Source organism: Muntiacus reevesi, chromosome 22, assembly GCF_963930625.1.
Source record: "Muntiacus reevesi chromosome 22, mMunRee1.1, whole genome shotgun sequence".
Lineage (NCBI taxonomy): Eukaryota > Metazoa > Chordata > Mammalia > Artiodactyla > Cervidae > Muntiacus > Muntiacus reevesi.
Genome location: NC_089270.1, coordinates 45774990 through 45789690, shown reverse-complemented (window position 1 = coordinate 45789690; position 14701 = coordinate 45774990). Strand labels below are relative to the sequence as shown.

General features: G+C 50.0%; 2 protein-coding genes across 3 annotated transcripts in view; one reads left to right on the top strand and one right to left on the bottom strand.

The window, feature by feature from the left end:
* The first annotated feature begins 388 nt into the window (after positions 1-388).
* Positions 389-4374, top strand: RASL11B (RAS like family 11 member B). The gene is made up of 4 exons (XM_065914071.1): positions 389-726; positions 1328-1384; positions 2542-2618; positions 3389-4374. Exons 1-4 carry the CDS (start codon positions 585-587, stop codon positions 3857-3859), a joined length of 747 nt encoding a protein of 248 aa, XP_065770143.1. The 5' UTR covers positions 389-584; the 3' UTR covers positions 3860-4374.
* Positions 4375-8902: 4528 nt separating this feature from the next.
* The window catches only part of SCFD2 (sec1 family domain containing 2), a 390385-nt gene continuing 384586 nt past the window's right edge, over positions 8903-14701 (bottom strand). For both annotated transcript variants that reach the window (XM_065914499.1, XM_065914500.1), the window contains one exon: positions 8903-10449. In XM_065914499.1, the coding sequence (XP_065770571.1) occupies positions 10357-10449 (93 nt within the window). In that variant the 3' untranslated portion in view covers positions 8903-10356. The remainder of the gene's footprint in view (positions 10450-14701) is intronic.

Sequence of the window (14701 nt, the reverse complement as noted above, 5' to 3'; positions counted from 1 at the left end):
TGCAGACATCTCTCCACCGCCGATCCCAGACCCAGCCCCTCTTCCCGGAACCGAGGCGCCCCCAACCCCACAGCCACAGCACCTGCCCCGTGTCGGCGCAGCGGGACCTAGGCCCGCGCCCGGCGCGGTTGTCCCCGGCGCCCGCCATTGGCTGCGCGGTCGCCTGCAGTCCCCGCTGCCCCCTCCCAGGCTGCCGGCCCCATTTCCCCCGCGCCTCACGGGGCCCCGCACTGGCTCCGAGAGACCCCAGGGGCGCGGCGCGCGCGGAGCGGCGCCGTGGGCGGGGCCTCGCGCAGGACGCCCCGGGATTGGCCGCGGGGAGCAAGGGGTGGGGCCGGCCGCGGAGAAAACAGCGCGCGCGCAACCCGGCTGCAGTCCCAGCCCGGAGCCTGAGCCTGCGCTAGTTGGCCGCCGCGTCCTCTCCGGTGCTTTTTTTTTTTTTTTTTATTACCCCCTTTCTTTTTCTTTTCTTCTCTTCTACCGCGGAGTCCTCTGTCTGGTCCTCCCGCCGCTGTGGCGCAGTGCGATCCTCTTCCTGCCCGGCAGGTCCCGTTCCCCGCGGTGAAGCCCCGGCCGAAGCGGCGATGCGCCTCATTCAAAACATGTGCACCATCGCCGAGTACCCCGCCCCGGGCAGCGCAGCCGCGGCCGATTGCTGCCTGGGGGCCGCGGGCCGCCGCCTGGTCAAGATTGCCGTGGTGGGCGCCAGTGGCGTGGGCAAGACTGGTGAGTCCTCGCGCTCCGGCGAGAGCCCGCTTAACTCTCGGTCTGGAGTTCGGCTGCCCCCGCTGGCAGTTGCGACTAAACCGGGCTTGGAGTAGAGGTTGGAGCTGCAACCGGACCTCCCACCCTCGGGAAGGACCTTAGACAGCTTCGTTTCCACTCCCCCTCCTTCATCAGATGAGGGAGACAAACTGATCCTAAATGGTTGACGGCCCTCTACACAACCGACACAACTGGGGTTCGAAGTTTTGGGGTTTTGAGCCCCTGGCACAGGGAGGGGAGGTAGTGAACGTAACCCTTCCGAGCTCTTTAAGGTTAGGAAAGACGTTTGTCTGCGGGCAGGCTTAGGTGTGGCTCGGCCGGGCTCGGAGATTGGGGGTGGGCCAAATGACCCTTCCAGCTGGACAGAGCCATAATTCACAATGCCTCCTAGCCCCTCGCCGTTGTGTCTGGAGTAGGGTCAGGGCGCTGCAGGGTAGGAATTTCACTTGGTGGCTGGCTTTCCCTGAGAGTTGTTTTTTAGGGTGGGGGTTGGGGGAGGGAGACCAATCTAACTTCTTGTGCCAAGGCTAAGCCCCTTTCCTTTCTCTTTTCTGACCTGCAGCTCTCGTGGTCCGGTTCCTCACCAAACGATTCATCGGCGACTATGAAAGAAACGCAGGTGAGGAAATGTATTTGAAGAAAGTGCTCTCAGCCTGCACTAGTACTGCTAGCACTAGTACTCATTTTTTAAGTGTCTACCAGGCAGGTTCCTTCAGAGTGACAGCTAGAGCACCGGGATCCTGCCAATTCCAACTTTCCTAGCCCCCTCCTGTGTGCCCTCCCCCTTCCCGTAACTGCCATCTGGCCTCATTCCATTCCAAGCCCATTCATCATTTTATCAAGTGCCTGAAAGTATTCTCCTTGGTATGTTTTAACTATAGGGACCCCAGTTGGAAGCACCCTTTGTACTCAAGAGCCTCTCCCTTCAAAACACTCCTGCAAAAGTCATAAAAAAGAAGAAAAAAATAAAGATGGCCAGCGCCTACCCCCACCCCTCGCCTTCTCTATTGGCTGCCTTTCAGAGGTGACCTTTTAAAGCCAAGGCCAAAGGATCGCAGTTGTAAACCTAAAGTTCTCTTTTCTTAACAAAGAAAAATAACTACATGGTAAAATTTTAGGAGGAGAGTTCCTGAATAAATGATTGGACATTCCTTTCAATCCCTATGATTAAGGATATCCACTGGGGAGGCTTAAGGGCTTTCTACCTATGCTCTGCTAGCAAATTGCTTAAGTCCTTAGACCATATGAAGTACCTACAGGGGATTACTTCAAATGTACTATATAAACCATCCCCAGATAAGGCATGGCAGCCTTCTGCTTTGATGTAGAGTCAGCTATGTTATGTTACAATTTTATTCCAATTGATGATGTTGGCTGTGAATTTACTGACAATATCTGCCCACTAAGCCATTATATCTAGGGGCTAAAAAATAAATTGGTGCCAAAGAGCGATGAGTATGAAAATAGAACATTTTTTTCCAAGGAAATTTTCTAAACACATAAGTTTTGTTTAAAATTAGGCAATTAAGTTTCCAAGAACGTAACAAGCTTTGTCCTAGTTTTAATAAACCTGCCTATGCAGGGTTGAAACTGCAGTTGTTTTAAAAAAACATCTGAAATAAGTCCATTAAATAAAATAGACTATAGCTGATTTTGTGCATTGGTTCAGGTTATAATTTCTAAGTAAAAATTATCCTACAATTTTTTGTTCCTCCCTAAAATGTTTTAAAAGTTGTATAAGAAGGAAGGACATAATCTTTTTTTTCCCCTTTGTAGGTAATCTCTATACCAGACAAGTCCAAATAGAAGGTGAAACCCTGGCTATTCAGGTTCAAGACACTCCAGGTATTCAGGTGAGTGTCTGAGATATGTGACTAAGTCTAAGGGGAGTCTGCTTGGCTCCTGTTTTCCTGTTTTCAAAGTACCTTGTGCCGAAGAAGGAAAGGAGTCAAGTCTAGGCTTTTATATATTGCTTGACACTTCAGTTGTATCTGGCTGTTGATCAGTCTTAGCCTAGATGGGAGACTTGGCTAAAGGGGCAGAAATCTCCTAGGATGATTTTACTCAGCAGGAAAGACCAAACCAAACACACTTGGATTTGGCAGAATGCCCGTGCTAGGGTTTAAAAGGTCAGGTTTTACATTTATGTTTTTGGCATTAAAAATCAAACATCTAGGTATCGTCTCCAAATCCTCAGAATCACTCTTACACTGTAGAAAGTTACTCCATAGACAAAGAGCCATGCTAGTGTGTGTGTGTGTGTTTTCCCTCTTGAACTGGGCAGTTATCCAGGTTTAAATGCTTCCAGCTCCTATCTTTCCTTCCCCAGACTTACTGTCTAGCCAGTTAATTTCCCATTTTGTGCAACTACAAAGTCTCTCTCTGCATGGAGTTCTCTGCAGGTCAATTTTCCACTTGAGTGTGGTGAGCTGCTCTGTTATTTATTCCAGCTCCATGCAGCTGGATCAACATATTGTCGAGAAAGCTAAAGTGTGGGGGGACAGAACTTGTTGACGGCCTGCAACCTGGTGTTCTTGCCCAGGGCTCTTTTGAATGCTCTGTAGCTGAGCCAGGGCTCTCTCTAGCCCTCACCCTTCATCTCGCTCTCGCCCGTCTCTTCCAGGTCCACGAGAACGGCCTGAGCTGCAGCGAGCAGCTGAACAGGTGCATCCGCTGGGCGGATGCCGTGGTGATCGTCTTCTCCATCACTGACTACAAAAGCTATGAGCTTACCAGCCAGCTCCACCAGCACGTGCAGCAGCTGCACCTGGGCACCCGGCTGCCCGTGGTGGTCGTGGCCAACAAGGCTGACCTGCTGCACGTCAAGCAGGTGGACCCTCAGCTCGGACTGCAGCTGGCCAGCGTGCTGGGCTGCTCCTTCTATGAGGTGTCCGTCAGCGAGAATGACAACGACGTCTACAACGCTTTCCATGTGCTGTGCAAAGAAGTGAGTCACAAGCAGCAGCCCAGCGGTACGCCAGAGAAGCGACGGACCTCCCTCATCCCTCGGCCCAAGTCCCCCAACATGCAGGACCTGAAGCGGAGGTTCAAGCAAGCCCTCTCGGCCAAAGTCAGGACTGTCACCTCCGTCTGAAGCAGGGCTGCTCGAGGGGGTTTGGTCTTCCCGGGAAGGGGTCCGGGGGTGATGCAGGAACGTTGGACGCTGGCGGTTACTTGTGGTCCCAGGAAGGGCTGGAGCAGAGAGGCCAGGAGGGCCTGTTGAACTGCTCCAGGAGAGGAAGTGTTGTCCTGACGGGGACAGAACTGATGCGGCGTGAATGAGCCACCTCTGATGATGCCAAACAGTCTCCACGGCTTTCCCTCTGGAGCGGGGAGGGGTTGGGTGATGGCTTGGGATTTTGTTAACTACCTTGTAAATGACAGTCAGTTGTAGATTCACCCAATATATTGATGTGATTTACAGTGGGAATGAAAGAACAGATTAAGCATTCACAGACTTTCCTTCTTTTTTCTTCTTCTTCTTTCTTTTTCTCTCCCCAAGAGAAAGAATTGATTGTTTAATATAAGTATGTGTCTCTGGAATACTCTCCCTTATAGAATGACTTTCAAACCTGAAGGATACTCAGATTTCTTTCCTTTTTTTTTTTTTTTTTAAGAAAAAGAAGAAAATGCTACCTCCACCCTACTAGAAAGAGTGGAGTTTATGGGCCGAATGTTATATATGCAGACATGTGTAAGCTTCTGGGCTCAGACACAGTATGAGGATGCTGACTTGGAAAGTGTTGGCTGGTTGAGAGCACAAACTCCTCAGCCCCAGACTTTTGAGTAATTGTGAGGCTGTATAATTTTTTTTTTCAGATTGTTTCTTCAGGTACAGAAAAACAAAATGTGTCCAGTTGATTTTGGTGTGATTTGTGTAAACACAGCAATGACGCCGGGTTTTTCCAGAGCTGGCCGAGTTGTGGCTTAACTGTGGAAACACTATTTTACAGCAAGCGAATACATGCAGGGGCGACTGCCGAATCCCCGACACAGATGCACTTTAAAAAGCCACTCATGCTTTGGCTTAAACTGTAATTAATTTATTTTATGTACAATAAAGCTCATTTTAAAAGGGCAGACATCTGACTTGGTCTTGATTGAAATGTTCGTCTTTTATCCTTCAGACTGTATGTCTCAGCACCTAGTGATTCTCAGGCACGTCGAGCGGGCATTCTGCCTTCCTGGGGTGAGCCCTGGAGTCTCCCAACAAACCACTGAGGCGCATTCTGTTCTTATCCCTGTTTTACAGATGAGGAAACAAACTTGAAAAGAAGTTAGATAACTTGTCAAAGGCCCTGGCCTTTGAGCTTGTGAATTCTGGTTTGCTGCTGTCTAGTCAAGAGTAACACATCTATTCATTTCCTTCCTGATCTTCCAGGGAAACCTAAGACAGATGCCTGGGTTTATATTTTAAGCTGATAAGCGATATCCTGGCTAAGCCATGGAAGATTATGCTCTTACACAAGACCACTGCTTATTATTTGCCCTATCTGGCGAGCCTTCATTGGGTATGCCGCTTTAGAAGTCGCATTTTTCTCATGTTGTAGAAACTCACAGCCATTGATGCGGGGCGGTTCAGGAACCCCTTCCTGTGGCACGTTCCCCAGGCGACGTGCTAAAACTCTCATCTGCTTCCATTGGGCCAGGAGAACTTTCATACAAGCCAGGTGACTCACCACGTTTACAGGCAAATAATTACACCTTGTATTTGAGAGTGCTTTCACACATCTGATCTCATGTAACCCTCAGGATAACCCTGTGGGGAGGGCAGGGGAGGAAATATCACCGTTTCTACAGGTGAGAGAAACAGGCTCTGAGTTTAGAGTGATGTCCTTGAGTTCACAGAAAGGGCATGAATCAATATCTTCTCACTATATTCAATGTTCTTACTCCTTCACAGCATTTCGTATGCGGGCCACTGCTGCATGTGTGGGGCCTTGGGCCTGAGGGAAGCAGCCATAGTGAAGAGCTGAGGGTCTACTATGGGACAACGCCAGACTCTCAAATCTGTTTTCCCACAGGGTGAATGTCCTGCCTGCTCTTGACAGGGCTTCTGGCTATGCCCCACACCTCCCTTAGGTGGAGGGCAGTTTTCTACACTTCAAGCCTAACCTAACCTCTGAGAAAGTATTGGGGGCTTGGAGGGAATGGTGCTCATGGGAGATTCTAAAAATATCTCCTTTCAAAGGCAGTGACAAGGGTCTCTGACTAGATTCTGCTCACGTTTGGTTTTATTCATCCTATGCGGCTACATTAGTAACGTCCAGTGATTGAGCGGTTCATCTTTATATACTTAACAATGGTCTTCTGCCCATGTCCTGGAAATAAAGACGAGTTTTCCCCGGGGCTTTATCTTGCAGTGGTGCTGAGCAGCGCTGGACATCCTCTGTTTGTGAGCGGCGCCTGGCTGCCTCCCTGTCCATCCCACCTGCTCCAGGAATCTGCAGCGCTCGGGCAGAGCTCTCCTCCTCCCTCGTGAGCCGGCCTTCCTGACCTCCTGGCACTTCTCCATTGCCCCTCACTCCCCACCGCACTGGACTCGGTCTCAAACTTCCTTTCAGAAATTCGGGCTTAAGAGTCTCAGGGTTCTCATCCATCCTGGGGATAATGCTTCGCTGGAGGCCACTCTGGAAGAGAGGGATTGACCCCTGGCTGGAAACCACCTGCGTTCCATTCCTGTCCACTGTCTCAGGCTGACTTGACTATTTACAGTTCTAGAGTACACCATGTTTTCTTCTCACGAATTTATCTTCCTATTTCATTACCTTTGTTCCTCTCTTTCATGATATCTCTGAATCCCTCGTTTGTTTTTAGTATCTGATCTGCAATCACGTGGTACCGAGGATGGTCCCTTCCTACCTAGGTAGCGGATGGCCTCCCTGCCACCTGGGTAGAAGGAGGGAGAGGTGTGTGTGTGTTCAGGGGAGTGAAGAAAGGAATCGGAATTACTGAGCATTTACAGTATGCCAGACTATAATCCATCTCCTTTAATCTTCTGAAGAATCCTTCCAGTTTAAAGATGAGAAACCTGAGAGTCGGAGAGATGAAAGCTGCGATCACACAGGCAGTCATTGTTTCTCTTGACTGAAAACCTACGTCCCCAGCACTGGAGGGGGATTTGAAATAACTTTCATTCTCCACACCAACCCCACAGTCCATCTTTAGTCCCTTCTGCAGACGCAGAGAAGGGAGGCTCAGAAAAATGAGCTCCTAAGTGGCAGATTCAGATTCAAGACTCCACCCAGGTCTGCCTGACGCCCAGACACCAGGCGGCCAGCTCAGGACTTGGCAGCTCCGGCCCGTCTAAGCAAGCCACCGCCGCTTTTCTGCCTCTGGCTTGCAGAGGCGGGTCCTCCCGTCCTGGCCCCGTGTTCTTCATCAGGCTTGCCTTAGCCTCCTCGTTGCTACCCCAGGCTCGTGGCTCCTCCCTGGCCCGGGCCTGCCTGGCTGCCAAGGCCACATCTGCTCTTGCCATCAGCCAGCTGCTCATTGGCCTCCAGTCCCAGGTCAGTAATAAAGACGTCCAGGCCGGAGCGGGGGCCAGCACGGCCCACAGCCCGTCTGCCTCAGCACCGGATCCTCGTCTGTAGAGATGTCTGGCTTCTAAGTTTCCTCCCTGCTGCAAATCAAAACCATCCGAACACTCTACAGCTGGCCTGGCACTGAGTCGTGGGCTGAGGTGGCTGAGTGCTCCTGGCCTGGGGCTCCCTGTCAGCACCGGGCCACCACCCTGCCCGAGTCCCCGGTTCCAGAGCTGCAGGCCTGCCTGCAGAGAGCCCCTCGTGCTGGTGAAAAGTGAGATTTCAACATTCACTTTATACCCTCTGGAGGGTAACGCTGTTGCTCAAGCTTGTGGTGAAATCCCTTAGGAATGAGCCCTTGGGTAACTCCGGTGTGGGGTGGCGGTGTGGGGCTGCCCCGCGGAGTCTCTGCTGGTAAGTCAGCATGGCACTTGGAAAAGGCCACTAGGAGCTACAGAGCTTTATCTGTTACAATAAATAAACCAGGAGTGAAAACCCACCCTGCTCAGCGCCACAGGCTAGCTGTGTGAGGGATGGGATCCTCCCACAGCAGCCCTCTCACAAGGAGGGGACTGCGCATTATCACCACCTGGAGTTTACAGATGGGGGCACCGAGGCCTGGAGATCACACTGCTGGGAGTGGCGAGCCGAGACTCAAACCCAGACAAGGCTGGGAGCTCCGTTCCAACCACCGCGGCTTCACAGGATGCCGAGAGCACGGTTGTTCCCCGCACCCCCACCCCATCCTCCACCCAGGGCCAGACATGCTACTTCTGGAGTCCCGGCTCTTTCCTTATCTGCTGAAGGCCCTTTGCAGGATTGACACCAAGTCTTCACTTTGCTCCTGCTTTTCATTCAAGGAGCAGCACCCTGTCCTGTGCCTCCGACCTTTTTATTCAAAGCAAACTCTGGTCACCACGATCTTCTTTCAGCTCACATTTCCTCCAGAGCCTTCTGCTATCTGATGTCTGCCTAGCTCAGTTTCTACAACCGGTGACCCCAGAGATGGAAAAAGAGGATTATAAACTAAACTTTTGATGTCCCCCCCCCCCCCACTCAGAGACTGCCTTTGGGTATATTTAATCTAGTATTGTGAGCATTTGGGGAACACAGTAACTGATGATGGGTAACATTTACAATCAGAAACTTCCTTTGTTTACCACTTCAGGTTAGAAGCTTTGGACTATTCTTTTTATACAAGAGAAAATCAACTTGTAAAAATACATTAAAGGCCCAAGAGTAATATATCAATACATCTACTGGGAAAATATTCAAATGACACAAATATATTGAGAGCGAGGCATTCCCTTTTCCCAGTCCTCCTATAATAGACTCCTTCCCAGAGGGAACTGCTTGTTAGCGGTTGGAGTTTTGTATTTCCTGAAAGTTTCCTTTGCATATAGACATATGGTTTAAAACTTAACCTTGAGCAGATCCTCTCACAGGGCCCAGGCATCAGGAAAAGCACCAGATGGTCATTCTGTGAGAACCACGGAGTCCAGGATGAGCCTCCTTCCCCGCTGTGGCCCGGAACGCTGGGGAGGGCCTGGCACGTGCCACTGGGGACTGGGGAATGAATGAGTGATCAAGTGAATACAGACTGGAGACCCACAACAGGTTACTTATTTACTTTATTAATGAATTAGTTAATTTATTGGCCGTGCTTAGTTCCCTGACCAGGGATTGAGCCCAGACCACTGCAGGGAAGATGGTAAGTTATAACCACTGGACCGCCAGGGAATTCAAGAGATTATTTACTCATTTTTAAAAAGAGTGATCTTTGCTTTAATGATCATTTCTTTGGGGCTATCTGCCATTTTCTCCCTTACTCAATTTCAAACTTCTGAGTAGAATGAATGAAGCATCTGGGGTCTCCAGTATTTCAGCACCATGAAAGAACCAGTGTTAGGTGGAGAACATACTTGGACAAAATAAAGAAAGTCAGGGTCAAGAAAACCTGCTTTGATGACATCTCAAAATGATTTCCAACTTCACAGTTTTCTCATAAAATGGTAGTGTTTGGCAGAGAACTATAAGTAGAGACACATTTTGGTTTACATTTTATTTCTTCTACCTGTTTAATTCACACTAATCATTGTTTTTCAGCTTTCCCTCTTTATTATAAACATCTTTTGGAGACGCTAGAAATTTCCATCAGCTATACACCTACACATGCATGGGTTCCAAGAGGTTCCTTTCTGCTGGAGTTCTTATACAATTCCACTCGGTGAGTCTAGGCTTCTCTGCTATGGCTAGAAGGAAGACTAAAATTCACAGAAAAGAAAGAAGTAGAAATGTGTAATCAGTAGAAATGTGAAATCATAAGTCATAAAGGGTAAGGTTCCAACCTAGACCTCCTGGACCAGATATCTTTACTGGGGCCTTCCTCTGGGAGGAGAGGAAACCTTTTATGGGCAGTTACAGTGCTCCAATCAACTTCTCCCCCACTCCTGTTCCAGGCAGGCTGGCAGCCCTGCCCAGTAAGCAGACAGGAACAATGCAGCTCTTTGTAAAGGCAGGAGATTTACAACAGAGGCAGACGATCGGCACTGCCCTACCGCCCCCCTCCTTTCCTCCCCTGTTCAGAAATGTCTCAGATCAACAGAGAAACAAAGCCTCAGATCCCATTTGCAATGTTCCCTTCTCAGCTACATTATCTTGAAAACCAAACTTTCCTGACACCCTTGATTCTAAAGCATGTCTAACTTCTCCTAGAGCAACTGCAGATCAAACGGCTTGTAATCTACCAACACTCACCAACAGGCACTTGTTTAGAATGAACAAATTTGCAGGTGGAATCAGAAAGATCACAGACAGAGGGGTAAGGATAAATGGGCATTATCATGAATTAGGCCAGCAGAAAGGCAGTTTGAAGCCTTTAGAAAAATGATCCAAAAAAAAAAAATTCTCAGCAATACTTCACTGTGTGGTTACGAAGATCCTTTGGGCAACATTTAGTCATAACCATGATTAGTAAGAGGGTGACTGGTCTGGGAGGCATTGGATGGAGGCAGATAACAGTACTGGGGTTTCCAGCTCAGGTAGGGCTCATCTTCTTGGGAGACGCTCAGAAGCCAAGGTCTGGATGCAGCCGGTCAGTCGCAAACAACAGCTCAGGGATGTTAAGCGGCTTTAGGAGTCGCGTGGACAGCACGATTACCTGACAACGGGAGGGGCAAACACATCACAGACAATTAGGAGAGCCAATCCCAGCTTATTAGGTAACAAGAAATAAAATGCAACACACTTCTTTGAGGGGAAAGCATAGAGTGGATGCTGTGGAGGAAAAGGCAGAAGGCAGCTGCTGGAATGCCACTGGGCTCTCGAGTCCCAGGTGGAAGGAGGGGAACGCAGGCTGGGAAGGGCAGCTTGCAGGACGGGGGGCTGCGTCTGCCGAGCCTTGGGCAAGGGGCCCTGGGCAGGGCCAAGCCTAGCCACTACCTCGCTGCTTAGTTGCACTCAATCAGACCTTTGCTGTGTGATCTGGTAATCTGAACTCCACAAAGGGGTCCCTCTCTCCTCCAGGAAGGCTTGCTCCTTCGGGGAAAGAGAGAAGGCATACTCAAGAGCCACATGTTGCTGTGGGTGATAATGATGATGATGACTGTATCTATCTCCTAGTACCCAATTTCAATGACAGAAAGTCATCATCTCACAGCTCGGGAGGTCAGAAGTCCAAGATGAAGGTGTTGGTAGGTTGGCTCCGTCTGAGGGCTGTGAGGGAGACCTTCCCTCTTAAGCTTCCTTACGTCTTCACCCTGTCTTCCCTCTACAAGTCTGTCTCTGTGTCTCTCTTCCCCCTTTGATAAGGACACAGTCGTAGAGGATTACAGCTTACCCTAAGGACCTCATCTTTTTTTTTAATTAATTATTTTAGTTGGAGGCCAATTACTTTACAATATTGTGGTGGTTTTGCCACACATTCACATGAATCAGCCATGGGTGTACATGTGTCCCTCCGTCTGAAACCCCCTTCCACCTCCCCCCGTCCCGTCTCTCTGGGTTGTCCCAGTACACCGGCTTTGAGTGCCCTCTTTCATGCATCGAACTTGGACTGGTTAATGACCTCATCTTAACTGTTCTCAGCTGCTCAGTTGGCCAGGCTCCTCTGCCCATAGAATTTTCCAGGCAAGAATACTGGAGCAAGCTGCCATTTCCTACCCCAGGGGAATCTTCCTGATCCAGGGATGGAACCCTGCGTCTCCTACATGTCCTGCATTGGCAGGCGGGTTCTTTACCACTAGCTCCACCTGGGAAGCCCTTCATCTAAACTAATCATCTGCAAAGACCTATTTCCAAATAAGGCCACATTCACAGGTACGAGGGGGTTGGACTTTAACACCTTGTGGGAGGGGACACATTTCCACCCATGACAATGATGATAATAAAGATGATATCTGCTAATACTTATTAGTTATTTTTTTATGATGTGCCAGGCACAGAGGATGCTCTCATTTAATATCCATTTAATCTTCATAATAACCCTATTTGCAGATATGGAAAATGAAAAGCAGAAAGATTAAGTGATTTGACCAAGGACACACAGGAAGAAGCTGAATCAGGATTCCAACCCAGGCAGGCTGGCTCCAGTGTCCAAGTGCCCGTTGGGTCACTGCTCCATTATCAAGGGCTCTGGGAAGGCTGCCCACTCTCTGAGTCCACATGGACACTTGGGCCTCTCTGGCCTATTGTCACGGTACCCCCTCTGCTTCCCCAAGACTCAGCTGTTCCTGGGGGGCAGAGCTCCCTCTGCAGCACTGGGAGAGCACATTCCCAGGGCTGGGCTGGGGCAGCGATGTGCTCTGCCAATCTGGTGAGGTTCTCCCGGGCAGGGGTTTTACACCCAGATGACGAGGGAAGTGAGGAAGGAGGCTCCAGATTCTGGAGCCCAGCCCCTGAGTGCAGGGGTCCCAGGCGGCCAGCAGGCCTGGGCTTTAAGGGGTCACACCACCTGGCTGGGTCTCTCAGTGGGGAGCAAGAGACTCACTCACTCTCTTCCCCTTCTGCACCCCCATATGGTGCTAGGTAGAACGAAACCAATAAATCAACCAATTCACTGGCCGAAAACAGAGCCTATTCTCTTATGTGGAGGACAAGCAGAGGGAAGGGAGGAGAGAAGAAAGCATTTTAGAATTTTCTTGTTCTCAGTATTAAAAAGTTTTCTGTTTAAAACAAAAATTAACCTTTGAAAGCAGTGATTACTTTTTATTTTTGAAAGAGAATTATCCTTGAAAATATATGGTTAATATCAGTCAAGTCACATTTTTGGCAGAAGAAGTACACTGCAGCCTGTGCTCACGTTTTTCCTTGAAAGTCATGTGATGAGAGTCTGGGGGCAGAGAGTGAACGTGAGCATCGTCTTATCACACGGTGTAGACACCATTGGAATATGCGGCTCTGGAGAGGGTTTCTACTCACCCCTCAGGGTCTTCGAGACCAAGCCCAACAGATAGTTGAGAATGGAGGTACCCAGACCAGCAGGCTCATCAGACGCTAGCAGAGCCCGGCACCACAGCTGATTGGCTACGTATCCTGGGGAAGATCATTTCACTTGTGGCCTCACTTTATCCATCCCAGGAGAAAAACAAAGCCGGCAGAATCGTGGCAAGGATGACCCAAGGCGAAGACTGTAAAGCATGCAAGGCGCCCAGCACTGCAGAGCTGCCGTTTCACTGTGATTGTGTGGTTGGGTCATGGCGGTTTAGTCACTAAGTCGGGTCCAGCTCTTGAGACGCTATGGACTGTAGCCCATCAGGCTCCTCTGTCCATGTGATTCTTCAGGCAGGAATACTGCAGTGGGTAGCCATTGCCTTCTCCAGGGAATCATCTTGACCAAAGGACTGAACCTGGGTCTCCTGCATCGCAGGCAGATTCTTTACCTATTGAGCCACCAGCGAAGCCCAGGCCTCCTTTTGAAAATCATGAAAGTTAAGAACTCTCTAGAAAAATACACATATGTTCATATACCCAAGACTTTGAACATAGTTTCAGGTGAGGTTTGTGGCTAACAAGGATTCGTAGACCCTCTCCAGAGCTGCATATTCCAATGGAGTCTACACCATGCTGTGTTTTAGTCGCTCAGTCATGTCTGAATCTTTGTGACCCCACGGACTAGAGCCCACCAGGCTCCTCTGTCCATGGGGATTCTTCAGGCAAGAAGACTGGAATGGGGAGCCATGCCCTCCTCCAGGGGATCTTCCCAAACCAAGGACTGAACCCAGGTCTCCCACATTGCAGGCGGATTCTTTACCATCTGAGCCACCAGGGAAGCCCAGACCACAAGTTAAAAGACCCTTATTCAGATATTTCTAAAAGAGCACACGTAAGCACAAGACTCCTTTGCAATAGAGTTGACTCTTGTGACGTGCAGGAGGACAGGTAGCCAGGCCACAGGCCCCCCCCTTGCCCTGAGCTGGCCAGACCCCACCACCTGGGTTAGATGGTGCTAACCACCATGGTTAGACCACGCTGACCCCTGGGGTCCTTAGCTCCAAAGCCAAAACTGCAGATTCCTCTCTGGCTCAGGTGAGGGCAAGTATAGTGGCTAGAGTGAGTCTCTGAGGATGCGCACGTCTCATGAACATGGCAGAGGAACTGGGAGGGAAAGGCTGTAGGCTCGGTTGATGTGCAGACTTCCTGGGCAGTGACAACTAAGCCCAAAGAATCCATCGCTCTCAGGGTGGAGGCTGGGCTTCCACTCATGGCCGACGGACTGCTGGCCGTCACCTGCCCTGAGCCGGCACCAAGGACCGGGACCCTGTCACAACCAGGCAAGCGGGTATTTGGCAAGAGGGCTGAACCAGAGGACGTCTGGGGTGTGTGTTCCGGAGGGCTGGAAAGAAACAGATGGAAAACAAAGGCAGTCTGTGAAGTTACTGAGAGGTGTCAGTGTCATCAGGAGGGAAGGACGTGGAGACCAAGGACTCCTGCCGGATGGTCCAGCGGTTAGGATCACAGCCTTAGGAGTGTCCCGTGTGAGTGGGGTCTCAGCTGGCCACCCGCCAGACGACAGACCCTGGAGAATTTGCTGGATCACTCTGAGCCTCAAGGTCTTCGTCTGTGAAGTGGAAATAATAACATCCACCTCACATGACTATCATAACGGTCAAATGTGAACGTAGATATAAAATATTCAGCACAATGACAGGCCCTGGAGGGGCTTAAAATGGTGCCTGCTATTATCATCTTCATTAGCACCACCACCTTCACCAGCCTCATCCTCTGCTCCATTCCCTCCCTTCGGGGCAGAGCAGTCACTGGGCTGATGCAGGGGAGGGGGATGTGCCAGAGACATCTTCCTCATGTGTAAGTCTGATAGCATTTACTCCCAGGCTGCAAATCCTGACTGCCTTCCTCCACCCTTTCTAAACTTGACCCACTGCTGCAGAACAGAATGAAAAAAGAAGAATGAA